This window comes from Dendropsophus ebraccatus, chromosome 5 (assembly GCF_027789765.1).
Source record: "Dendropsophus ebraccatus isolate aDenEbr1 chromosome 5, aDenEbr1.pat, whole genome shotgun sequence".
In the NCBI taxonomy this organism is placed as follows: Eukaryota; Metazoa; Chordata; class Amphibia; order Anura; family Hylidae; genus Dendropsophus; species Dendropsophus ebraccatus.
Window position 1 is genome coordinate 66,363,740 of NC_091458.1, and position 26,418 is coordinate 66,390,157.

Consider the following 26,418-nt stretch of genomic DNA (forward strand, 5'->3'; position numbering starts at 1 on the left):
GCTGGCAGCAGTGGACGCCTTTGCTCAGAAATACGGAAGCCTCGGGTTCTGCGAATCTCAAGTACAGCACAGGACTCACCTGGCTGAGCACCGTACACACAGCTGACACAACACACCACACCCATATGATGACGTAAAACCTGGGAAACAGGAGAGAAGCCTTGCACGCCCCGCCCCTAACCCCACCCTATTCCCGCCTACTCTCAAGCATCCAATCACGAACTGTCAATGGGACAAAACGAGCTTGTCGCTATCCTCCCGCCTCCTTTCCCCAGTGTGTTTATTCTGATTGGCTGCTGTCCGAGGATTGACGCTCCAGCCCACCAATGGCAGCTTGTGACATCTTGTGCACTCTGATAGTGTCACAGGCTGCTCTGCGCAGGGGACAGAGGGGGACGATCGTGGAAGCCGCAGCGAGTCCGTGGTAATGTACTCATGTTGTTTATCTTTGGCCATAGGACTTGCTGTCAGTGACAGGAAGACCCTCTGCCGCAGTGATGCCCTCATAGTACAATGACCGCAGTGCTGTAGGTGTCCGGGTTTTATGTGACACAATAGGGGAATCTCTTTTATTTACATAGATGAGTGACGTTTTGGCGTATCTATCTAAGGGCTGCTCTCATTGTTGCAGAGGGAGGCGGCAGCAGCATTCTCCAGCAGTGCAACATGTATGCAACTTTTTTTTCGTGTTCCTGTCACTTTAAGAAATTTTTGACATGTCACACAGTTATGTACAACGTTCTGATTGGTCAGTGTCTGCGTGATTGTTAGAGCTGGTAGAAGTGCATGGCTGAGCTTCCATCTCCCTGGATCATGTCACTGCCCATCTGGCTGCAGGTGACAGGGTGACTATTGGGAGTTCATGTTTTGTATCTCCAAGGCACCGACATATCAGCAAAGATCGGCTGCAGACATATCTGTGCTCAGATCGGTTCAGGCCCCAGTCACTTCAGTCACTACAGTCCAGCACTTAGAAAATGACGCAAACGTAGTCGCTGATTATTGTCAGATCATTGAATCAGAATGGCGATGTATCCGCCTTTCAGAGGAACAAAATGTGAGCTGAACCCTGCCTGTCTCCAGCAGTGAGGAAACAAGCAGTGAGACGGGAGCGAAGCACATAGCCGTGGGCTTCTCCCAACTTCCTAACAGTTTCAGCCTTTGCGGCTTTGGATGGGATGTCAGATGCAAAGGATGAAGCTTCCTGCTTCTGGCATTCTCCTCTGAGGAAGATCCAGTTTGATGGTTATATGTAAATCTGACCTGAAGTGACCCTTCAACACACCCATAATAGACTAGATGGCAGATAGTAAGCGTTTGTATTTAAAGGTACTGCACAGAATACAATATTGTTCAGATATTAACTTATAATTTCAAAGTAACAAAAAGTGCATATACCCAATGTATCACAGTCTGATATTCACCTGTAGCGCCATCATCCCATTGTGGTATGCAAACGTTTATTCCCACACTTCATGATTACTGATGAGCGAACGCGCCGAAACCTTTGGCAACGCTCCATATTTGACTCCTGGTGGCAGCCTTAGGGCTGACAGGAAATATGGCTACACCCTATGGCCAAATCTTTGTTTTCCAGGACACCCTAGAGCTCTATCCAATTTCAGCAGCCAGCACTTATCAAATGCTGCCTGCTCAGAAGAACCCGACTGTGCCCAATGTTTGCGCAACTCTATTTGATATGTTGGCTCATGCTGGGCTTATACTGCAGCCCTGTATAAGGTGCAAGCAGCCAAATATGTGAACACTACAGAATCCCGACAGAACACCAGTCGCAGATTCTGCAGCTCGCACCACGCGCAATTCACTCCCACTTAATTCTATAGTTTGCCATATTCTGTCACCCAAAGAATGAGCGGGTTGCTGCCCGTGCGGGGGGGGGGAACACACACACTCCGTTACAGGCCTTCCATGTCCGTGTTCCCACACAGCAGTATTGCTCAGTATTTTGGTCAGTATTTTGCAACCAAAACCAGGAGTTGATTGAAAACACAGAAAGGATCTGTTCACACACTGTTGAAATTGAGTGGATGGCTGCCATTTAATGGCAAATAACATCCGTTATTTCAAAACAGCAGCCATTGTTTTTAAGTAACGGCTGTTATTTGCCATTAGATGGGGCCATCCACTCAATTTCAACAGTGTGTGAACATAGCCTTTCTGTGTTTTCAATCAACTCCTGGTTTTGGTTGCAAAATACTGACCAAAAATATTGAGCAATACTGCAGTGTGGGAACATGGCCTAAGAATATGTTTGACAGTTGCTATGAGGCTATGATTGACAATCACTAAAATTTATTTTGTCAATTTTAGTGTTTCCAAACCCTGTTGGTTGATGAACGGGAAGTCTTGCATTTTATGTGCCAGCATTTAAAGGGGTGTTCTGCTCAAACATAACTTTTGACATGTTGCTGCCCATGGTGAGACTAACAATTCCTACCATACATGTTGTTATCTATTCAGTATCCCTCTCCCAGTTCTCAGCTGCTGCTTTCTGCTGAAGACACAAAAATCTGTATGTGAGCTTTTCTATCTGTCTCCCCCTCCTCTCCCTCCCTTCCGAGACGGTTGATGTAAACAAGTCCCTGACTGGCTTTATCTGCAACTTTGTAGCTTCTTTGTAATGCTAGGAGGGTTGTTCTGAGGTCAAGTTGCTGATGGACTCACTTTGATTAATCCACATGGCATTACAAAGTTGCAGATAGGGGATTGTTTACATCAGCCATCTAGGAATGGAGGTGGCAGGAGGGGGAAATGGAGAGAAAAGCTCACACACAGAGTTTTGTGTCTTCAGCAGAAAGCAGCGGTTCAGGACTGGGAGAAGGAGACTGGAAACATAATAACAAGTATGCAAGGAATTGTTAGTCTCACCATGGGCAGCAACATATCAAAAGGTATGTTTGAGCGGAATACCCCTTTAAATCATCTCTAGTAACCCGCACATCTTCCTGTGTAAATGGAAATGTGCGGTCGACTATAAATGAAGTTAGCAGGCTGCACAATTGATTGAGCCTTGAGCTTGATAAAACCCTATTGGTTTCCATTGTACTGTAATTAGTTGTGGAGTATTAGCGGATTCAGCAATCAAAATTTCATAATTAATATGAGATGTGTAGCCTTAGTTTTTAGCTCAACCATCCCTCATTTTCTTCTTTGTAATGCTGGGAGGGTTAATCACAGCAACTAAGTTCACTAGCAACTTTACCTCAGAATGACCCTTCCAGCATTACAAAGAAGCTACAATGTTGCAGATAAAGCCTGCCAGGGACTTGTTTACATCAGCAGTCTCAGAAGGGAGGGGGAGGAGGGGTGACAGAGAGAAAGACTCACACACAGATTTTTGTGTTCTTCAGCAGAAAGCAGCAGCTCAGAACTGGGGGAAGGAGACTAAATAGACAATAACAAGTATCAAAGGAATTGTTAGTCTCATCATGAGAATAGAAAATAAATCAGGCGATACCTTTTAGAGGCTATATAACAAAAAGGGACATTCAGCGCAATCGATACTACCCTATATGCTATGGCTAATAGTGAGAGCTATCAATGGCTACCAGTGGTAATGAAAGATATCAGTACCTGTAGCGTGCTTCTGTTTTCGTCCGTCAGTGTAACAATGTCCGCAATGGAAACTTCACTACTGGAAGTGGATGTGTTAGTATTCTTGGTATGATCACCACAAGATGATGTCGTATAGTCCGTTTTGGGTAATGCTGTATAGTGTGTTTTGGAGGTACTCCACAATGAAACCCAGTAGTCCGATTGATACTTCCCAGGAGATTCGGTGACATCACTCTCTGTACGGATCCTCAGTTGGGCCAAAAATCTATGCGTTTTAGCAACTATCACTGTTGCCCTTGTCAGGATTATCCTTAACGATCCTTAATCCTGACAAGGGCAACTGTTATAGTTGCTGAAACGCATAGATTTTTGGCCCAACTGAGGAGCTGTACAGAGATGTTGGTCCAGGTCTGCTTTTTCTGAGCAGATACGATTGTAGCGAATAGCCTGGCTGTATATAATAGATTGTTTTGTATGTTTAGGATGGAAGCTGTCGCTTCTCAGGTAAGCAGTTTGGTCTGTCGGTGTGCGGCATATTGATGTAAATATCCATGCCAGCTTCATATCGGCCTATGTGTGACCTGTTCTAGCTATGAAGGCCATTAATTGCTATTAGGCCATTAATCTGACAACAAACAGATAGCAACAAGAGCTTACCATCCTCTTGTCACGCCTCACAAGCTTTAGTTTATTGACCTGTTGTAAATAGCAGACTCCGTGTATATTGCATTTTGTTATTTTTGAAGTTTCTAAAATCCTTTGATGAGCTCTGCCTAGTGTGTATATACAGTGGGGAAAAAAAGTATTTAGTCAGTCACCAATAGTGCAAGTTCCACCACTTAAAAAGATGAGAGAGGCCTGTAATTGACACCATATGTAGACCTCAACTATGGGAGACAAAATGAGAAAACAAATCCAGAAAATCACATTGTCTGATTTTGTAAGAATTTATTTGCAAATTATGGTGGAAAATAATTATTTGGTCAGTAACAAAATTTCATCTTAATACTTTGTTATATATCCTTTGTTGGCAATGACAGAGGTCAAATGTTTTCTGTAAGTTTTCACAAGGTTGGCACACACTGTTGTTGGTATGTTGGCCCATTCCTCCATGCAGATCTCCTCTAGAGCAGTGATGTTTTGGGGCTGTCGCTTGGCAACACGGAATTTCAGCTCCCTCCAAAGGTTTTCTATAGGGTTGAGATCTGGAGACTGGCTAGGCCACTCCAGGACCTTGAAATGCTTCTTACGAAGCCACTCCTTTATTGCCCTGGCGGTGTGCTTTGGATCATTGTCATGTTGAAAGACCCAGCCACGTTTCATCTTCAATGCCCTTGCTGATGGAAGGAGGTTTGCACTCAAAATCTCACGATACATGGCCCCATTCATTCTTTCATGTACCCGGATCAGTCGTCCTGGCCCCTTTGCAGAGAAACAGACCCAAAGCATGATGTTTCCACCCCCATGCTTTACAGTAGGTATGGTGTTTGATGGATGCAACTCAGTATTCTTTTTCCTCCAAACACGACAAGTTGTGTTTCTACCAAACAGTTCCACTTTGGTTTCATCAGACCATAGGACATTCTCCCAATACTCTTCTGGATTATCCAAATGCTCTCTAGCAAACTTCAGACGGGCCCGGACATGTACTGGCTTAAAGGGAACCAATCAGCCCGTTTGAGCTGATATGGTTCCCTTGAGCATTGTATAAAGCACCTGGAGCGGCCCCGACACGTACCGGCCGCGGCCGCAGCAGGTGCTTTATAACAGAGAAAATGACTTTTATTCCCCGGCTCGCGACTAGATACGAGTGGGGAAGTAGTCATGGTGGGCGGCTCCCCGCTCGTATCTAGTCACTGCGCTCTGCCTGTCAGCGCGCTCAGAGGGGATGATTGACAGGAAGAGAAGTCCTTTACTAGCCTCTCTGCCTGTCAATCATCCCGCCGAACGCACTGACAGGCAGAGCGCAGTGACTAGATAGGAGCGGGGAGCCGCCCAGCATGACTACTTCCCCGCTCGTATCTAGTCACGAGCCGGGGAATAAAAGTCATTTTCTCCGTTATAAAGCACCTGCTGCGGCGGCGGCCGGTACTTGCCGGGGCCGCTCCAGGTGCTTTATACAATGCTCAATGCTCAAACGGGCTGATTGGTTCCCTTTAAGCAGTGGGACACGTCTGGCACTGCAGGATCTGAGTCCCTGGCGGCGTAGTGTGTTACTGATGGAAGGCTTTGTTACATTGGTGCCAGCTCTCTGCAGTTCATTCACTAGGTCACCCCGCATGGTTCTGGGATTTTTGCTCACCGTTCTTGTGATAATTTTGACCCCACGGGGTGAGATTTTGCGTGGAGCCCCAGATCGAGGGAGATTATCAGTGGTCTTGTATTTCTTCCATTTTCAAATTATTGCTCCCACAGTTGATTTCTTCACTCCAAGCCTATTGCAGATTCAGTCTTCCCAGCCTGGTGCAGGGCTACAATTTTGTTTCTGGTGTCCTTTGACAGCTCATTGGTCTTCACCATAGTGGAGTTTGGAGTCTGACTGTTTGAGGGTGTGCACAGGTGTCTTTTTGGGCTATGTTCACACTACGTAAGTTTCCGGCCGTAGCGCATTCCGTGAATAAGCGTCCGGAGACTTACGTAGTTTGCGTACAATGGAAAGTATACGATGTACGGCTGCACAGTTCACACTACGTACCAACTTACGCCCGGATCGTACGCGGCACCGTAAAAAATGAACCAGACCATTGTTTGAGGACGAAAATGCCATAACTTACGCCCGTAGCGTTACATGCAGTCCCGTACATAGTGGTGATTTCTTCATTTTTGCAGCTTTTTGTGCCGATCCAAAAGGTTCTGTGGGGTGTCCGGGGCTAGGCGAAGATTTCCAAGTAAAAGACCGCTGTCAGATCGCTACGTAAGGCGCTCGGGAAGCGTAAGTAGACTACGGGCGTAAGTTCGCGGTCCGTACGTAGCCGGCCGCAAGTAGCGTAAATCTCCGGCCGGAGTTTACCGCGTATATGTCCAGCCGCGAAAATATACGCAGTGTGAACATAGCCTTACTGGGTTCACACTACGTATACTTCAGTCAGTATTGTGGTCCTCATATTGCAACCAAAACCAGGAGTGGATTGAACACACAGAAAGGCTCTGTTCGCACAATGTTGAAATTGAGTGGATGGCCGCCATTTAATGGCAAATATTTGTTGTTATTTTAAAACAATGGCTGTTAATAGCCGTTATTTACTGTTATATGGCGGCCATCCACTCAATTTCAACATTGTGTGGACAGAGCCTTTCTGTGTTTTTAATCCACTCCTGGTTTTGGTTGCAATATGAGGACCACAATACTGACTGAAATATACGTAGTGTGAACCCAGCCTAAGTATACTGATAAGTTTAAACAGGTGCCATTACTACAGGTAATGAGTGGAGGAAAGAGGAGACTCCTATGGTGCGTTCACACGAAACGATAATTGGCCCGATCATACGATTAACGATGTCGGAGTAACGATTTTTTTTTCATAACAATCAGCGTTTAGACGGTACGATATATCGTACGGAAAAATCGTTTTGCGATCGTTTTGCGATCGCACGCCCGCAGCCCGCCCCACCGCTCGCAGCCCGGCCCCACGGTCAACCGCAGCCCCCTGCCCTGCCCCGATTGCCACCCGTGCTCCCCCGATCGCCGCCGCTCTGATCGCCACCCCCGCCGCCCCGATCGCCGCCCCGTCCGCGAGCATACGTTACCTGCTCCGCGTAGCAGGTCTTCAAAATCCCAGACTCCCCTCTTCAGTGCATTGATTGGCTGAAGAGGTGAGCCGGGAATTCCAAACGGCTCCTCTTCAGCCAACCAGTGCTCCTCTTCAGCACTGATTGGCTGAAGAGGAGCCATTTGAAATTCCCGGCTCCCCTCTTCAGCCAATCGGAGCGGCGGCGGGGGTGGCGATCGGGGTGGCAATCGAGCCGACGCAGGGGGCTGGGCAGCGGGCGGCCGGACTATCGCGCGACGACTGTTTACACGGAACGATCGGCGTATTTTTTGCGAGCGGTGAACGACGATTTGATAACATGTTGAAAGATCAAAATGAACGATTTCTCGTTCGTCGTTTGATCGTTTGCTGCGATTATCGTTCGAATTCGATCGTTATCGCGCAAATTCGCACGATAATCGTTACGTGTAAACGCACCATAAAAGAAGAAGTTACAGGTCTGTGAGAGCCAGAAATCTTGATTGTTTGTAGGTGACCAAATACTTATTTTCCACCATAATTTGCAAATAAATTCTTACAAAATCAGACAATGTGATTTTCGGGATTTGTTTTCTCATTTTGTCTCTAATAGTTGAGGTCTACCTATGGTGTCAATTACAGACGCCTCTCATCTTTTTAAGTGGGAGAACTTGCACTATTGGTGACTGACTAAATACTTTTTTTCCCCACTGTAAGGGCCCTATTCCACCGGACGATTATCGTTTGCATAATCGTTAACGATTAACGATCTCAAACGACCGCTATTGCGAAAGACCTGAAAACGTTCACTCATTTCCATGGAACGATAATCGTTACTTATGATCGTAATTGCGATCGTTTTTATTCGCTATTTATTCTCTATTGCATTCGTATCTATTGCGAACGACCGAACGATGTCTTATTCAATGCGAACGATTTGCGAACGAGCAACGATAAAAATAGGTCCAGGTCTTATAAAGCGATCAACGATTTCTCGTTCGGTCGTTAATCGTTAACTGCATTTCAACCGAACGATTATCGTTTAGATTCGAACGATTTAACGATAATCTGAACGATAATTGTCCGGTGGAATAGGGCCCTAAGTCTGTGATTTTTTTCAGTTTTGTATAACATCTTGTCTGATGAAGGGAGCTAGACTCTCGAAAGCTTACAACCAAATATACTCAGTTAGCCTCTAAAAAGTATCACCTGATTTCTTCTCTATTCTACTGATTTCTTTGGTTAACACGGTACAACAATACTCTACTACTCTCATCATGGGCAGCAACATATTAAAAGTTATGTTTGAGCCGAATACCCCTGTAATGCAAAGGAAAAATATGTTTAAAAAGTTGCAAGGCCCCTATACACTAACAGTCTATAGCCTTGCTGCCTCTTTTTAGCTGATCAGGCGTACAGTAGCTCTATACTTGTGGTAGTGGCCGTACCTGCGCAGCTCATCCTAATTACTTGGATGCTACAATATCGTATGTCTGAAGCTGGACCTGGTAAATGAACAAGAGTCGGTACCGGCATTGTGGCCGTTTTAATTGGCTGATCAACAGGGATTCTGTTGTTTGACTTGTACCAATCTGGTATCTGTAGCCTGTATAACAGAACAGTGATGCTTCTTATATTCATTATCTTGATAACTGCTTGTCCTTGCAGTGCTGGCATTTTATATTTTGTTAATTTGACTATAATGTAATAAATATTTTTGTTTTCTATTTACTCACATTAATTTACAAGGTTTTCCCTCTTTTTACGGTAGTACTGACGGGTAGCTTAGGCTTGTGGTCTCAACATGAGCCAGTGGGAGGCGATATTGAGGCTAACTGGTGCATTCCAAGAGCAAGCCTTGGCTGTCTACAACCAAGAAGTTGTTCCACTGGTGGTGCGGCAGTGCCTAGCTGTATGGATCGAATCACAAGACTGGTGAGTGAGCGGAAAAGTTCATGTGTAGACATTAGTGAAATTTATTCTTTTGTTTGCTTTTTTACCCAATGTTAAAGTGCCTGCCTGTTCCACAATGTTCTGTATAATTTACTCACATCACTTTTTGTTGCCAATGGGGCTTTTGGCCAAAGTGTCTTTGTCATTTGAAAAGTGTTTGAAATGTCACAAGATTTGATTGGTCAGGGTCTGGGGGTTCAGACTCCCACAATCTCTCATATGAACACATGGTTATGCTCTTCACTTCCTAGCTTGTAGAGATCTCCACCATGCTGCATAAGACAAGCTCCATTATATGTCTGTGGAGCTCATCTATGTTAGCGAACTCCATATAGTTCTTACCTTTTACAGTGTTAAAGGCCAGTTCCCTAAAGCCCCTATTTCACGGGTCGTTTAGAGGAGCAAACGAGCGCTCTCAGCTGCCGCCGCTATTCAACATGGCACCAGCGAGCGGGTGAGTGCGGGAGGGGCGGCGGGGAGCTGCGGGGGGGTTGCCCGGGTGATCGCTGATCGTCCGGGCAGCCCATAGGATACAGTAGCATCTGCTGCTGATGCTCCTATTCAACGGAGTGACGGCAGCAGATTGTTGCTGTATCAGTCGTTTGTTTTTCAACATGTTGAAAAACAAGCGACTGCAACGATCAGCCGACATAAACAATGTCGGCTGATCGTTGCACTCTATTCCACGGCACGATTATCGTCCGTAGCGGCCGATATCGGCCAAATACGGACGATAATCGTTCCGTGGACTAGGGCCTTTAGTGGGGCTTGTTGGAGCAGAGACTGGGATTCTGGTAGGCCATTATCATTTAGATAAACAGCAAGATTTATAAGGGGGAATTTATCAAGGGCTTTGCGCCTATTTTGGGGTGAGTAATTGAATTTTTTGCCTATTTTTGGTCTAATTTCTATTTATGAACCAGTATTCGACGGGTGAATATTTTTTAGATGCAACTTTTTGAAAAAAATCTGCCTGTTTTGAGTATTCACCCAAAAGTTCGCATAATCCGGGATTAGCGCCCAATTTATATTACGGAGACTATGGACAGGGAAGCCCTTTAGTAGAGTGTTTCCCTGCCCGGCATGATGTATCAATATCAAGCCGGCAGTGGGGAAACAGTCTGAATCTCTGCAGCACTGTCATGACACAGCCATGCAGCTTTATCATTACAGTGCTGCAGAGATACAAAAAGTTTCCCCACTGCCTGCTTGATATTGATACATAATGCCGGGTGGAGAAACACTCCATTACAGGGCTTCCCTGTCCGTAGCCTCTGTAATATAGGGGATGTGGGAATGAGCCTTGTCCCGTGTGGTGGGGGCCTGACCACTATTTTGCCATTATTTTCTGGTGTAGAAGAGAGCAGCTGTAAAATTAGTTTGAGTGGCACATTTTTTAAGTTTCTTGAAGGATCCTGTCTATTCAGATGTTTATCTTTGTCAGATATTTGACAGGCTTAGATGCCATGATCAATAGCATCCAAAGGATTAAGAAACCAAAATCTAAGTTACCTTATATTCCAGCCTTTGCAATGGAGCCTTGGCTATACGTACATCCTGACTGTTAGGTATAGCGGAAGTCTTTTCGCTATACCAGGGGGCTGCCAAATTGGTAAAGTGGTGTGGCAGCTGCAGCCTGTCTGTGAGTATCAACCAAACACATGAGACCAAGCCAGTGTTCACGCTGATTCTGTTTATTATAAGAACATAATATCTTATTTTAATCATATCTTAACATGAGACCATCAAAAGGTAGGAGGAGGAGAAGGAGGACACAGGAGTACGACACAGGTTTTTCAAACATCCTACATACCGTATTTTCCCGCGTATAAGATGACTTTTTAACCCTGAAAAATCTTCTTAGAAGTCAGGGGTCATCTTATATGCCGGGTACGGGGGGCTCAAAAATGGCTGCATCCCCACCGTATGGGGCGACCACTATAAAAAAAACAAAAAAAAATACATTTAACTCACCTGGGGCCTGTTCCCGGCATCGGCATGCCTCCCGTAACGTTCCCTGCGCAGAAAGTGTGCCGTACATTACCTGCGCCAGAGACGGAGATCGCGGAACCTCTTCCGGGCAGCTGAGCATATCATCAGAGAGGCTCGGAGACGCTCGGCTGCCGGGAGAGCTTCAGGAGAATGAGAGAGGTGCCGGAGGTTCCCGAAGCTCTCCCGGCAGCCGAGCGTCTCCGAGCCTCTACAATGAGACGTTCGGCTGCCCAGGAGAGGTTCTGCAATCTCCGGCGCAGGTACGGTACGGGAGGCGTGCCGATGTCTGTAATGGGCCCCAGGTAAGTTAAATGTTTTTTTGTTTTTTGTTTTTAATTTAGCTGCAGTTAACTCCTGTCTGACTGCAGCAGGGCTGCCTGAAAATACGGCAATACGTCATGGCATCAGTCTCCAACCTCTCTAGCTGTTATCTATTTGCGAAGACTCCCAGTCCAGACCTTGAATTAAAGTAAAGAGCATAAAATAACAAAATTCTCATAGCCATAAAACAACATAGTTAGTAACTATGTTTTATGTATACTTGTGTTACACAAAGCAAGTATACATTTTAAGAATATAACACAGACAAAATGGTCTCTCAACTCCACACTGCGCTGTAAATATAAACCACAATGTGGGCCAGGGTGAAGTACAGCTCATCATTTGTATGAAGCAAAGAATTTTTACTTCTTGCTGAAACAATTTTTGTGGTTGCAAAGCTTGGCATTTAGTTGGAGAATTGTGCAATGAATGTCATGAGAGGTTGACTATTGTAATTCAAAGCAGTTGTGTAGCATGAAACTACTGAAAACCATTATTTTCTGAGGATTATAAGAATAGCATAGCATATAATAAATACTTTAAGCAAATGCACCATTTTTACATCAATGGACTGGTTCCAGCGCAGGGATGACATAGTAACATAGTAACATAGTAAATAAGGTTGATAGAAGACAAGAGTCCATCAGGTTCAACCTAGGGGAACCCTACTGTGTTGATCCAGGGAAGGCAAAAACCCATGTGAGGCAGACAACAATTGCCCCACCACAGGGAGAAAACTCCCCCCCGACTCCAATGGCAACCAGAATAATCCCTGGATCAACATATCACCGGAAATCTAATGCCCATAACTTGTAATATTATATTGTTCAAGAAAAGCATCCAGGCCTCCCTTGAACTTATTTAATGAATCGGCCATGACAACATCATGTGAGTTCCACAGTCTTACCGCTCGTACAGTAAAGAACCTGCGTCGATGCTGATGATAAAATCTTCTTTCCTCTAGATGAAGAGGATGCCCCCTTGTCATGGTTACAGTCCTAGGAGTAAAAAGATCACTACAAAGATCTCTGTACTGTCCATTCATATATTTGTACATTGTGATCAGATCGCCCCTAAGATGTCTTTTTTCTAGTGTAAATAACCCCAAGCTTGTTAACCTGTCCTGGTACTGTAAACCACCCATTCCCTTAATGACCTTTGTTGCCCTCCTCTGCACCCACTCCAGTTCAGCTGTGTCCTTCTTATATACCGGTGCCCAAAACTGTACACAGTATTCCATGTGTGATCTGACCAGTGATTTATAAAGAGGCAAAACTATATTCTCATCTTTAGCATCATTAAACTCATTAAACTTCATTTGCCATTTCACCGCCCAAGCCTCTAGCTTCTCCAAATCCCTCTGTAATATGATATTATCATCCTCTGTGCTGATTACTTTACCCAGTTTAGTATCATCTGCAAAAATGGAGATTCTACTCTGTAGCCCCTCAACAAGATCATTAATAAAAATATTAAAAAGAAGTGGACCCAACACTGACCCCAGTCTTTTTTTTTTTTTAACTGCAGCCTGGTTACTGCGTGCAAGGTCGGTCTATTCCCGGGCACTGGCCTGGCCTGAAGCACTGGAGGCGGACCCGCCGGCCCCCAGTGTGATAGAACCCCCTCCCCTCTGTGACCTGGCTGCATTGAGTCTATAGGAGCTCATCACATAGTGGAGGGCTGATCATCACACTGGGGGCCGGCTGGTCTGCCTCCAGTGCTTCAGGACCGCGGCATCGGCATCCCCGTGCTGGCACCAGTCTATTGATATAAAACTCTTAAAGCGATCTGATAATACGTTTCGGAACATGTAAAGTTTTTTAAAGTGACGGGGCACTTTAAAAAAGCAGCAGAGTTGATTCTGATTCTAAGCAACTCTCAATAAATGTAATAAGCTTTCACTTCCCCATTTCTTTAGTACTATGTACCGATTCCCGTCCCTATCCCCTTCCTACACATTTATCAAAATCTCAACAGCCATTTTTACTACTACTGTTGGCAGTGACTGTATCTTACAGAGCAATAAAGGATCAGGCAAGTTGAAATCCAACTCCTATGTAATCAGCGGTTCTCAACCGGGGTGCCGCAGCAGAGAACCCGTCAGGAGTACCGTGGGATCCCGGTGTGAATTGTGACACTGTCACTTTAAGCATCCCTAGAAGCTGTGGCCGTGCAGCCTCTAGGGGTGCACCATGATATTCTGCCCGCTTATTCTAATGCAGGGTGAGCAGGCTAAACATTGAAGTGAACAGAATATAGGAGCAGGAACTGTCAGCGTCCTGCTCCTACATTCAATCCCATAGGCTGCTGGAACTTCATGCCTGCAACTTATGGGATGCCAGGACGTGATCTCCAGCAGGCGTGATGACATGATGTCATTAGACCTACCAGAGGATACATCCCTGCAGCACAAAGCCATGAGCCAGAAGAGAAAGAAGAGCTGCTCCCTGCATCCACACAGCCCGGATTAGGTTAAATGGTGCAAAGCGGGTGGGGGCTTAGTAGTATGACTGGCATAGCATGGAGGACGTTATTACTATGAGGGGCACAGTATCTGGAGTATTATTACTATGCATTGCTATATTATTAATATTGCTGAGGGGAACAGCATGGGGGCATTATTACTATGAAGTACACAGTAGGGGGTACATTATTACTATGGAGGGCACAGCAAGGGGAACATTCTTACTATGGAGGGTACAACAGTGGACATTTTTATTATAAGGGGCACAGCAGGAGCATTATTACAAGGGGGCACAGCAGGGGCATTATCACTTTGGGGGAACAGCAGGGGGACATTATTACTATGGAGTGTGCTTCAGGGGCATTATTACTATACGGGCACAGCAGGAGGCATTATTATTGTATGGGGGCGCAGCAGGAGGCATTATTAGTATATGGGGGCATGGCAGGAGGCATTATTATTATATGGGGGTACACAGCAGGCAGAATTATTAGTGTATATAGGGGCACAGCAGGAGACATTATTACTATATTGAGGGCACAGTAGGGGGCATTATTAGTATATAGGGGACATTATTCCTATATAGAGAAGAGCAGGTGGTATTATTGTATGAGGGGCACAGCAGGGGGCATTATTAGTATATGGGGGAGCAGCAGGGGATCTAAAATACAGGGGCAACCCACAAACCTACTCGCTTAACTGCACATAACACCAAACAGCGCAGTTACTACTGTTTTGGAGCCTATAGGAGGGAGAAAGGAAATAAAATTGCTAGATGCTTGTCTGGCAAGTTCTAGAGAGATAGCTGGAAGAAATCCTGGTGGTCTGGGCCAGATGGAGAGGAAAAGGAAAGCGAAAACTTCAGAGTGTTAAATTAGCTTTTTCTTGCTGGTATAATTTACTGTGTTGTATCTCACAACTATACAGCTGGTTTTGTTTTTTAAGTAATAGAACTGTGCGCTGTATTCATGCCAATGGGCAATAACATTGTGTAATTCTTTTAAATCCACATGACAGGAGGCTGGCAGCAACTGTCCAGCAGTTGGCCAATGTTTTGTTCCAGAATCTTTTTGAACTTCTGGACATGCAGTACAGCCGCGCTACAGAGTCTAAGGAAATACTGGAGGCAAATACTATCCGCAACTTCAAGATGAAAGTACAGGTAGTATTTTTTTTTCCATTTTAGTTTTGTTCTAGATACCATCTAAAAATTCAGAACACCACAGGTATACATATGATTCATGTTATCTTCATATGTCTGTACAAAATTCAAGTGTATACAACGCCAAAGCTACAGCATAACAATTCTGTAGTTTAGTAATATCTTGAGGAGTTTTATTTACCCCATGTTTGTGGAGAATGTTTGCCAGTGTGTGGGGAAATCTCCTATAACATATGGCAAGTATCCTTAACCCCTTAGCGACCCATGACGTATCTGATACGTCATGGTGCCGCGGGGGGTGTTCAGAGCGGGGTCCCAGCGGGACCCCGCTCTGAACAGCGCTGATCCCGGCTGACATGTGTAGCCGGGCAGTGCCTCTATTAGCCGGCGCGGGTCCCGCGCCGGCTAATCAAGCCTCTAAGTGCAGCTGTCAAACCTGACAGCTGCACTTAGAGGCTTCAGACCTCGCGTCCCTGGTGTCTAGTGGGACGGATCTCGGGGGGGAGATCCGTTCTTCTGCCCGTGCCGGGCCTCAGCGTCGGAATGACGCTGATCCTGGCTCGGCAATAGATTGCTATAGCCTGCAGCAGGCCATAGCAATCTATGACCGATCTCATCGATCTTTGCTGTGTATATACACAGCATTGATCTCTATGAGAGATCAGTGCTGTTTATATACAAGTCCCCCAGGGGGACTTCTAGTAACAGTAAAAATAAAAGTAAAAATGTTTTTTTTATTAATAAAAAAATCCCCTCCCCTATTAAAAGTCCAAATCACCCCCCTTTTCCCATTTTATAAATATAAATAAATAAACAAATAAACAAACATGTTTGGTATCGCCACGTGCGTAATTGCCCGAACTATTAATTAATCACATTACTGATCTTGCACGGTAAACAGCGTAAGCGCCAAAAAATTCCAAAGTGCAAAATTGCGCATTTTTGGTCGCATCAAATCCAGAAAAAATGTAATAAAAAGTGATCAAAAAGTTGCATATGCACAATCAAGGTACCGATAGAAAGAACGCATCATGGCGCAAAAAATGACACCTCAAACAGCCCCATAGACCAAAGGATACAAGCGCTGTAAGCATGGGAATAGAGCGATTTTAAGGAACATATATCTGTTAACAATGGTTTGAATTTTTTACAAGCCATCAGATAATATAAAAGTTATACATGTTACATATCGTTGTAATCGTAACGACTTGAGGGACATGCATAACCAGTCAGTTTTACCATAGGGCGAATGGCGTAAATGCAAAACTCCCCGAAATCAAAACAAATTCCTTTTTTTTTTAATTTGACAGCGCCAATGATTTTTTTCCGGTTTCGCAGCATATGTTATGGATAAATAATGCCTGTCATTGCAAAGTACAATTGGTTTTGCAAAAAATAAGCGCTCATATACGTCTCCAGGTGAAAAAATGCAAGCGCTATGGCCTTTTAAACATAAAGTGGAAAAGCAAAAGTGCAAAAACGAAAATTGGCTTTGACCTTAAGGGGTTAAAGGCAAAAAAACAGAAGGTGCAACAGCAACCCATGGGTACAAGGGCTTACCATATATACTCCTCCCAGTGAACACACGGTAAACACCTGCTCTGTAGATATTAAAAAGTGAGGATCTTAGCAAACTATTTGATCAAACAGAGTGTACCATATCGCCATGTTAAGTATCCTTAAAGGGGCACTCCAGAGGGATAAAATATTTCAAATCAACGGGTGCTGGAAAGTTATCAAAATTTGTAAATTACTTCTATTTAAAGGGGTTATCCAGCACTACAAAAACATGGCCACTTTCTTCCAGAGACAGCCCCACTCTTTTCTCCAGCTTGGGCGGAGTTTTGCTGCTCAATTCCATTAAAGTGAATGGAGCTTAATTGTAAACCGCACCTGAACTGGAGACAAGAGTCGTGTTGTCTCTGAAAGAAAGTGGCCATGTTTTTGTAGTGCTTGATAACCTCTTTAAAACAAACTGTCTTCAAGTACTTATCACCTCTGTCCATGGAATGCAAAAAAGTATAGAACAAGGTCAGCTCACCATGTGAATATGTCCCAATATTGACGGCAACCCTCTTGGTAAGGAGCAAGTGATAAGAGATGGGCTGTTCACCCAGGTATCCAGTCCATACAAGTAGAAGAAAATCACAGCTCCAAAAAACGTGAAGGAGTTAAAATGTCCAAAAATCTTTATACCAAAGCATGTTAAAAAACAACCATGTTAAAAACAGCATGTCTACGCTGTTGTCTACGGACAAGCCCCATAATCATGACCTCTGTCCATGTCAGGAACTGTCCTTAGCAGTAGCAAATTCCCATAGAAAAACATCTCCTTCTCTGGACAGTTCCTGACATGGACAGAGGTGGCAGCAAAGTGCATTGTGTCACAGTAATTGCCAGCTCAGTATAACTTTTTGGCACCAGTTGATTTGAAAAGAATCTGTCAGCACTCGGACTTGACCCAAGGTGCTGACAGTGTGCTGAAGATGACAGTGCCCTAGTGATCTAGGTACCTTTTGTGTAGGCTGTCCGTGGTACCCTACAAAGAGCGATTATCAACCAAGGAGCCAGCATTCATTTGCCCATCGACTGATTGTTGTCTTTCAACAAGTTTAAAAATCATCTGCTACCGTCTGCGCATTGCTTCATGTATCAGTGATGCACGGCCTACATAAATAATAATAGGCTACCTTGTATATAGAAAATAATAAAGATGTTATACTTACCTCTCCACGGTCCCTTGGTGTCAACCGATGACCACAACTTTTGCCGCTACAGACAAACCCATCTGCAGTGACAGCCCGCTCAGCCAATCACTGAGCAGGATGAGACAGCTACGTGGCCAGTGATTGGCTGAGTAGGCTGTCACTGCACAGATGGGTTCAGAAGTGTTGGCAGCATCTGTGATCAGCAGGGGACCCAAACACATAGCAGGAGGATATCGGGGGAGCGTAGCAAGGGAAGCATATTCTTTCTTATTTTCTATATACTGATGCAGAGTACCTCTTTATGTTTTTATAGTTTTTATTATATACATTTGTACATAGTTTTAAAAAAAATGTAAATATTTTTTTCCAGAAATCAATAGTACAAGCTATTTTAAGAAACTTTGTAATTGGGTTTATTAGCCAGGCTCTCCCCTGTCTATTGTTCTCTATGGAGAGGGGAGGGGTGGAGGGAGATGAGGCACCAAAACAGGAGAACAAAGAGTTAATTTACAGCTACATCACTGGCTATCTCCTCTGACAGTCAGCACTGACCTCTCTGACCTCTGAATACCAGCTTCACACAATGTAATCATTTGCTCCCTCCTCCCCCTCCCCTCTCTATAGAACAGACCAGATTGTGTCTGATGCAATAAGACACAATTTCCTGATAATTTGCAGTGAATGGAAAAGAGGAGGAGGGGGGGGACCTAGGAAAAGTCGTTTTGAATGCAGATAATGGCATATTTGCCTAATAAACCCAATTACAAAGTTTCTTAAAATCTCCTGGACTATTGATTTCTGAAAAAAAAAAAAAAAAATACAACAGTAACTCTTTAAATTCTGTCGCAGAAATTATGCCGTCAGATCTGCTGTATGAAAATTGACCCATCAAATTACAGTTATCAGAGTTGCGTCTAGTAATGAGCTGGGTAGTGCTCTCTATGAATATATGTGTGCAGACATGAAATACAATATATTTTAACCAGTAACATTACATGTGTGCTTCAGTCCACCTATAATCTCATATTTGTGTGATAAATAATTTGCAGAATTTGTTTGACCAGTTTCTTTTTGCAGACTCAGTACCAGAAAAATCCACAGCTCCTCGCCCACCTGATGAATGAACTTCTACAGACTGAGAGGCGGATTATTTTAGAGTATGAGCACACACAGGTGTGTTTTCTCATTTGCTCGCAATAAATCTTTCTAACATGCATATAATTAAATTTAATTAAAGGAGTTGTCCCAGTTTGGATGTGACTTTCCATAGATGGGGGTGGACACTGGGCTGTTAGATCAGACAAAATATAAGATGTTTAAAAAAATGGAACCATAAAAAATGCTCCTGAGCTTAGATATTGCTGTCATGTTACCATGCCTTCCTATGTTCTTTAAATTCCTTTTCAAAATCGAATGTGTCCAGCGTGTTGAGAAGAAACTGCTTCTAGTGTGCAGCTTTTTTAGAGGCTGACCTGCAAAATAGCAGGATTCTGTCTGCTGCTTATATACAAGAGGATCCGTGACTAAACTACTGAGCGCCTCTGATGTTCTTTTGATTTATTCCCACAACATCCACCTATTTCCACATACCCGTCACACATGCTCAGTTGGTAAAAATAAGTGGACATTGTGAGAAAAATAAACAGTAGGGGCGCTATAACAACAATGTATCAGCAATATCTAGACACAGGAGCATTTTATTTGCGATCATTAAAGGGCAACTATCAGCGGTTTAGATCAATCTAACCTGCTGATCGCTCCGAAGTGGGCACGGAGAGCTGAGGATGAAGGTATGTCTGCTACCTTCATCCTCTGCACTGTTCCCGTGCTGTTTGTTCTGAGCACTGAGGGTGGGGCTACCACGGGTGGATTGGTGGTGGTGGTGGGGTTAGGGCTATTGCCTTCCAATGGTTATCAATGGAGGGGGCTGTTTGGGGGAGGGGTGGATCAGTGCTGGGGGGAGTAGCCCCCAGTGCTCCTACCAGACCATAGTTTTCAGAACAGACAGCACGGAAATGCCAAAAAAGGGGACAGGACAGGCTGCATCGTTGCCTGTGAGGGATAGCCCTGCCCCCAGTGCTCCTACCGACCCTACCAGACCAAGGATTTCAGAACAAACAGCATGGGAACAGGTCAGAGGATGAAAGTTAGAGACGTACCTTCATCCTCAGTGCCTCCTGTACAATAGGGAGCTATCAGCAGGTTAGATTCACTGGAGGTGGCCGAGAAGCCAAATACAAGTGAGGTTGTACTTAGTGAGCGTAACTCCCATTGGTATTAATGGGAATAAAAAAAAATTAACTGTGTAGCATGTTACAGCCCAGTCTGATGTTTCCAGTTCTTTCAGTCACTTCAAGTAGGGGCAAACAAGAGGGGCCAGGGGAGCGCAATTATCTGACATTTCTGGCATCTATTTCTGGCATATTCTGTAGATATGCCACAAACACCTAAATTAGAGCACCCTCTCAAAGAGGCCTTATGGATATGGTTGGCTTATTTCTGTGCCATTGGGCTCTACATGTATATCTGTTTCTAGTTGTGGGTACAAATTTGTAATGTAAGTGTCTCTTCTGCACTTCTGTATAAGGCTATGTGCACACACAGTATTTTAGTCCTCATGTCAGCCCTTATTTTAGTCAGTGGATCGAACACACAGAAAAAGAGGCAGCTTTTTCCATCTTTTGGCTGGGTTCACACTATGTATATTTGAGGCTGTATTTGGTCCTCATGTCAGGTCCTCATAGCAACCAAAACCAGGAGTGGATTGAAAACACAGAAAGGATCTGTTCACACAATGTTGAAATTGAGTGGATGGCCGCCATATAACAGTAAATAACGGCCATTATTTCAATACCACAGCCGTTGTTTTAAAATAACAGCAAATATTTGCCATTAAATGATGGCCATCCACTCAATTACAACATTATGTGAACAGAGCCTTTCTGTGTTTTCAATCCACTCCTGGTTTTGGTTGCTATACAGCCTCACAAATACAGCCTCAAATATACATAGTGTGAACCCAGCCTTTCTGTGTGTCAGTTCCAGTGCTGTCTGTGCTCACAAGGAGCCCTGTCTCTATTGTTGTTTTATAATCCTCAACTATCTCTGCAGCTACAGAATGGACAGAGAGTGCAGTTACCAATGGAGACAGTTCAGCAACATAAAACAGAACAGCGTGTTAATCAAGCTAAAGAACGGGTTGCGGTAAGAAAGCATCTTAAATTATTGCGGGGGCCGATCTGTTGACAGCCTGGGGTCGGTACTAGGGCTCCATGGCTGCCATTAACAATGTGTTGTTACTGCCTGCCATAGGCATTTTGTTAGAATGGAGCGCCAGGACTGCCTAACAGCTGAATATGGGCAGGCCACTAGGTCCCCTTTTTTCAGGACTGCTAGTGGGCCCCAAGGTTGGACCCCCACTAATGAAGCACTAATCGCATGAATAACCCTTTCAGATTTTCTTGGGGTACATAGAGCACTGTGTGAAGAAAAGTATATATATGTGGGTGCACTGAAGTAAAGACAACTTCTATAGAAAGGATCATTTTACTATAATATGGACATCATAGAGGAAGGTGCCTAACTCATTAGCCCCCTCTAAGCCAGGACAGAAAGACACTTTGTAAGATGGCTCCATTAGGCTTCAATATTCTGGTGTATTCATATGTAGCCTATATGCTGCAGAGTTTATTCTGCTTCAATAGTAGAAGAATAAATTAATATAAATAAATCATTGAACACAGCTCAAACATGCAACATAAAATCCTCAGTGTATGCTCTACATGTGAGCATAACCTTACAGGAGAATATGTCATTAATATCTAATAGTTAGAAGTCCTACTTCTGGGACCCTTATCTGTCATGAGAATCAGGTTCCGCTGACCCTTTTTCAAGCCAAGGTAGGTTTTTGCCCCTCATCAGAGCAGGGTGTTGCTGGCCAGTGAGAGGTCTATCGACGTGGGTCATAGGGGTAGTTACTCTCCTGAAGACGAGCCCGTCATAAAGATGTGTGGAGACTTACAGACCATTGCGGTTCAGGGAAGAAACAGAGTGCTGCACCTCACACCTATGGCTGATACTAGTGCCGCTTGGCTAAATAAAAAACACATCAGAATTTTGTGTATGAATTGATCAAGCCATACTGCCCCATGTACCTCGTGCCGGTATCTGATACACATGGGTCCCTACACTAAGTCCACACCGTGCCAGTCAGTGGCCACCAACCCCGCAGGCGTGCACAGCCAGGGAACGGGGGCCATGGGACGGCCCTGCGACCCCCATGCCACAGGACCAGACCCAAAAACACCACACCAGAACCCGGCCAGCACCGCCGGCGGAGAAGGTCGCCCCCAAGCAGCACAAGTCTGGATAAGGTATTGCGCTCACCATAGCTGCAGCAAACAGAATGGGAAAAAACAGGAGGGATTAAAACCATGTGCACTCAGGTGTCTCCTGCTAATTGCGGTCATGTGGGTCTCACCAGGAGGAGTGCAATACACGGAGAAAAGAGAGAAACAAAATGCGGTTCAGGGAAGAAACAGAGTGCTGCACCTCACACCTATGGCTGATACTAGTGCCGCTTGGCTAAATAAAAAACACATCAGAATTTTGTGTATGAATTGATCAAGCCATACTGCCCCATGTACCTCGTGCCGGTATCTGATACACATGGGTCCCTACACTAAGTCCACACCGTGCCAGTCAGTGGCCACCAACCCCGCAGGCGTGCACAGCCAGGGAACGGGGGCCATGGGACGGCCCTGCGACCCCCATGCCACAGGACCAGACCCAAAAACACCACACCAGAACCCGGCCAGCACCGCCGGCGGAGAAGGTCGCCCCCAAGCAGCACAAGTCTGGATAAGGTATTGCGCTCACCATAGCTGCAGCAAACAGAATGGGAAAAAACAGGAGGGATTAAAACCATGTGCACTCAGGTGTCTCCTGCTAATTGCGGTCATGTGGGTCTCACCAGGAGGAGTGCAATACACGGAGAAAAGAGAGAAACAAAATGCGGTTCAGGGAAGAAACAGAGTGCTGCACCTCACACCTATGGCTGATACTAGTGCCGCTTGGCTAAATAAAAAACACATCAGAATTTTGTGTATGAATTGATCAAGCCATACTGCCCCATGTACCTCGTGCCGGTATCTGATACACATGGGTCCCTACACTAAGTCCACACCGTGCCAGTCAGTGGCCACCAACCCCGCAGGCGTGCACAGCCAGGGAACGGGGGCCATGGGACGGCCCTGCGACCCCCATGCCACAGGACCAGACCCAAAAACACCACACCAGAACCCGGCCAGCACCGCCGGCGGAGAAGGTCGCCCCCAAGCTCCTTAGTTTGTTACAGACCATTGCTGCTCCACTGAGAATTCTGGGAAGAAAAGATATGCAAAATAGCTCTCACACCTCTTGAGCAAAGAGATGTCCCTTCAAGTCAAGTCTCGCTCAGTCCAGGAGCCTTAGAATGTTGACTGGGGATTTTATGCCAAGCCAAACAATCCCTCCAAAAGGAAAGATTTCCCATCTGCATACAGCTGTTTCTGGGGTTTTTGCCCCTCATCAGTGCAGAGCAGGGTGTTGGCTGGCTAGTGAGAGGTCTATCGACAGTGGTCATAGGGGTAGTGACTATCCTTAAGGAGAGCTCATCATAAAGACGTGGCTTTAGCTTCAAATATCTGTAAGATAATCTGTCTGTGTAAACACACTATTACACACATCTAGGAGAGAGAGTGTATATCTGTGGATATTGATGAATATTAATACTTTTGATTTAAAAAAAAAAACATTACTTCTGTATTTTAATCTTATTACAGTGAACTGTATGGTAACACTGTGAAAGGAGATGTCCTCTGTATTTTTCAGCTTATTGATCAAGCAGTTAAGTTTTTGGAAGAACAACAAGAAATTTTTAACTTCAGATACATGACTTATGAACTACAAAGTGAGTATTTTTAATTCTCCCTCCCAATGTAATTCAATTGAAAAGCAAAAAATTAGTTATCTGCCCATATAATATGTAAGCTTTTCATGAATTACAGTATGTATTGACATTGTTGTTAAACAGTTTAGAAAGAATTATTTCACAATAGAAAGTGTTAAACCCCATCAAGTGTACAAATTATTAAAGTAGAAGTCTGGCTAAATGAAAAATCCACTGCAGGCAGTAGGGTACTGGATCATAATAAAGAAGATCCAACTGTATAAGGAAGACGATGGCACGCAGCAGCTACATGAACAATTCCGGCTTTATTAGGCAAACATGGTGCAGCGGAGTAAGAATTCAGGTGACCGGTTTCACGTCAGGACGCAGCTTTTTCAATCCCTAGGGGCACTGCGGGATCACAGCGCTGCCATCCATCTGTTTCCTTGCCTTGTCATAATAAAGAAGCTCTACATAGCCATCCCCGTGCCCTTGCAGCACCATGTCACAAGCTCACTCTCGCCAGTTAGTTTGAATCTTAGCCAGGACTTTAATGTCAGAATTAAGGAGAGAAATTGCGCGATATGAATTAGGGAGAGAGGGATCATTTCCAGGCTTGGGAATGACTCGATAAGACCTTCCCTCATACTGGCAGGGGAGGACCCTCCCTCAACAGCCCCATTAAATAGATCCACCTGGATCGGACTCAACAGCTCCACTTGCATTTTATACCAGTCGTTCACAAGGACCCGAAGTTCTCCCTGAGGAAAGGGGCATGATGGTGGTTGCAACCTCTTCCAGGGATATCGGGGCTTCAAGCAAGGCAGATTGCTCCGCTGATAGCTTACAGAAGGTGAGGGAGTCCAAGAAGGCTAGGATGTCCCCCCTCATCAGGTCGATGATGTGAGTCAAATAAGTCAGTATTATAGTCATGGAAAACCTGCTTGTGGATATGTACGGGGCAGGCGCGCAGTGACGCTCAAAGTGGGCCACTTAACCCAAGAGTTCCCCATTTTTGTCCCCAAAGGTGAAAACCAATGCCTTGGTAGAAAGTTGAATACACTTAGTCTTATCTGTCTGCAGTAAAAGATGCTCTCTCTGCAGCTTGAGCCATTTACATGTGTCACTGTCAGTGGGGTCAGATTTAAATGCATTCTCAGCAGCAGCAAGTTTATCCTCCAACTTCACCTCCCGAGAGCACAGAGCCTTCCTAAAGGTAGCTACACCCCATCGTGAAAAACCCTCTAGTTACTCATCCCATTAAACTAGCTGATCTGGGAATGTATAATTAAATTCCCAATAACTAGAGTGTGCCTTTTTAACCTCACCGATTACCTCCTGTGTGTTTAAACAACTAAGGTGTAAGCGCCAAAGTTTAAATTGTGGCGCAGGCTCAGTCTGAATTGGTCTTGTTAGTTCTTCAGCCAAAGTGTTGTTCCTCCTTAGTTTGTTTTCTAAATCGTCTGTATGATCGACTGAGAGGGAGACCAGCCGCTGTAGTTCCACAATCTGTGCTGGCATGGAGCGCAGGGTTTCCTTCAAGTCAGAGGTTCACCTTTCAACTTCAGAAGTGTGATCTTGGAGCTTCAGTGAGTCATGTTTGAGAATTGTGAAATATTGTTTTAACTAGTCCACTTTGCATGCAGACATTGGCCACGAGAATCTTGTTAAAGTCCATTTGGGAGGCTCTACAAGGGGAACCTCTAAACCACATGAGAGGAGATGGACTAGGAGACCCATCAAACAGGGAAAGTGGTGGAAAGGGCACTCTTTTTGGAGAATGTGACCTGGAGAATTTCCCCAATTGCTGCGCTGCTCTAGCGCTGAGTTCAGAGAAAGGCTCTAAGGGCCCATCACCCTCCTCGGATCTGCCGTGAGCATTGAGAGTTAGGGCCCTATTCCACAGTAACGATAATCGGCCGAATTGGCCCGATTCGGCCAATTATCGTTCGGTGAAATAGAGAGAACAATCAGCCGATGATCGTGTTATCGGCTGATCGTTCATTTAGGGCCAGACCTAAAATCATCGTCCCCCCCACCGCGCATCACTACGGTTGAATAGCGGTGCGCGGCGGGCGACTGACGATTTCAGAAGCGCAGCATCATACATTACCTGTCAGGTCTTCTTCTCCGCGTCGTCTTCATCCCTGGGTCCCGCACGCTCTATCTTCCGAATTGCCGGTCAGCTGACAGAGCGCTCAGCCAATCACAGGCCAGGACTGCCGCGGCCTGTGATTGGCTGAGTGTGGCCTGTCAGCTGAACGGCCATTCGGAAGATAGAGCGCACGGGACCCGGGGATGAAGACAGCGTGGAGAAGTAGCCTGGACAGGTAATGTATTACTGCTGCTGCAAGGGCTGCAAGGACATCGGTAACGATGTCCCTGCAGCCCTTGCTCAACGATCATTGGGCCGTTGAATAGGCCCAGTAAACGAGCGGCGATCTAGCAGATCGCTGCTCGTTTACATCGTTGATCGGGCCCTCCTCGGCCCGTGGAATAGGACCCTTAGTTTCTGTATTCATTTTATCAAGGTCAGCCTGTTCTTGACTTTCCGTGGCCAGCAGAGAGTTCAGTTTAGTAAAGTA

The 26,418-nt window shown here is 45.0% G+C and overlaps 1 protein-coding gene across 2 annotated transcripts in view; it reads left to right on the forward strand.

The window, feature by feature from the left end:
* The first annotated feature begins 319 nt into the window (after positions 1 to 319).
* The window catches only part of STAT2 (signal transducer and activator of transcription 2), a 53,089-nt gene continuing 26,990 nt past the window's right edge, over positions 320 to 26,418 (forward strand). For both annotated transcript variants that reach the window (XM_069970469.1, XM_069970470.1), the window contains exons 1-6: positions 320 to 424; positions 9,076 to 9,239; positions 15,052 to 15,196; positions 18,982 to 19,077; positions 21,016 to 21,108; positions 23,776 to 23,854. In XM_069970469.1, the coding sequence (XP_069826570.1) occupies positions 9,109 to 9,239; positions 15,052 to 15,196; positions 18,982 to 19,077; positions 21,016 to 21,108; positions 23,776 to 23,854 (544 nt within the window). In that variant the 5' untranslated portion in view covers positions 320 to 424; positions 9,076 to 9,108. The remainder of the gene's footprint in view (positions 425 to 9,075; positions 9,240 to 15,051; positions 15,197 to 18,981; positions 19,078 to 21,015; positions 21,109 to 23,775; positions 23,855 to 26,418) is intronic.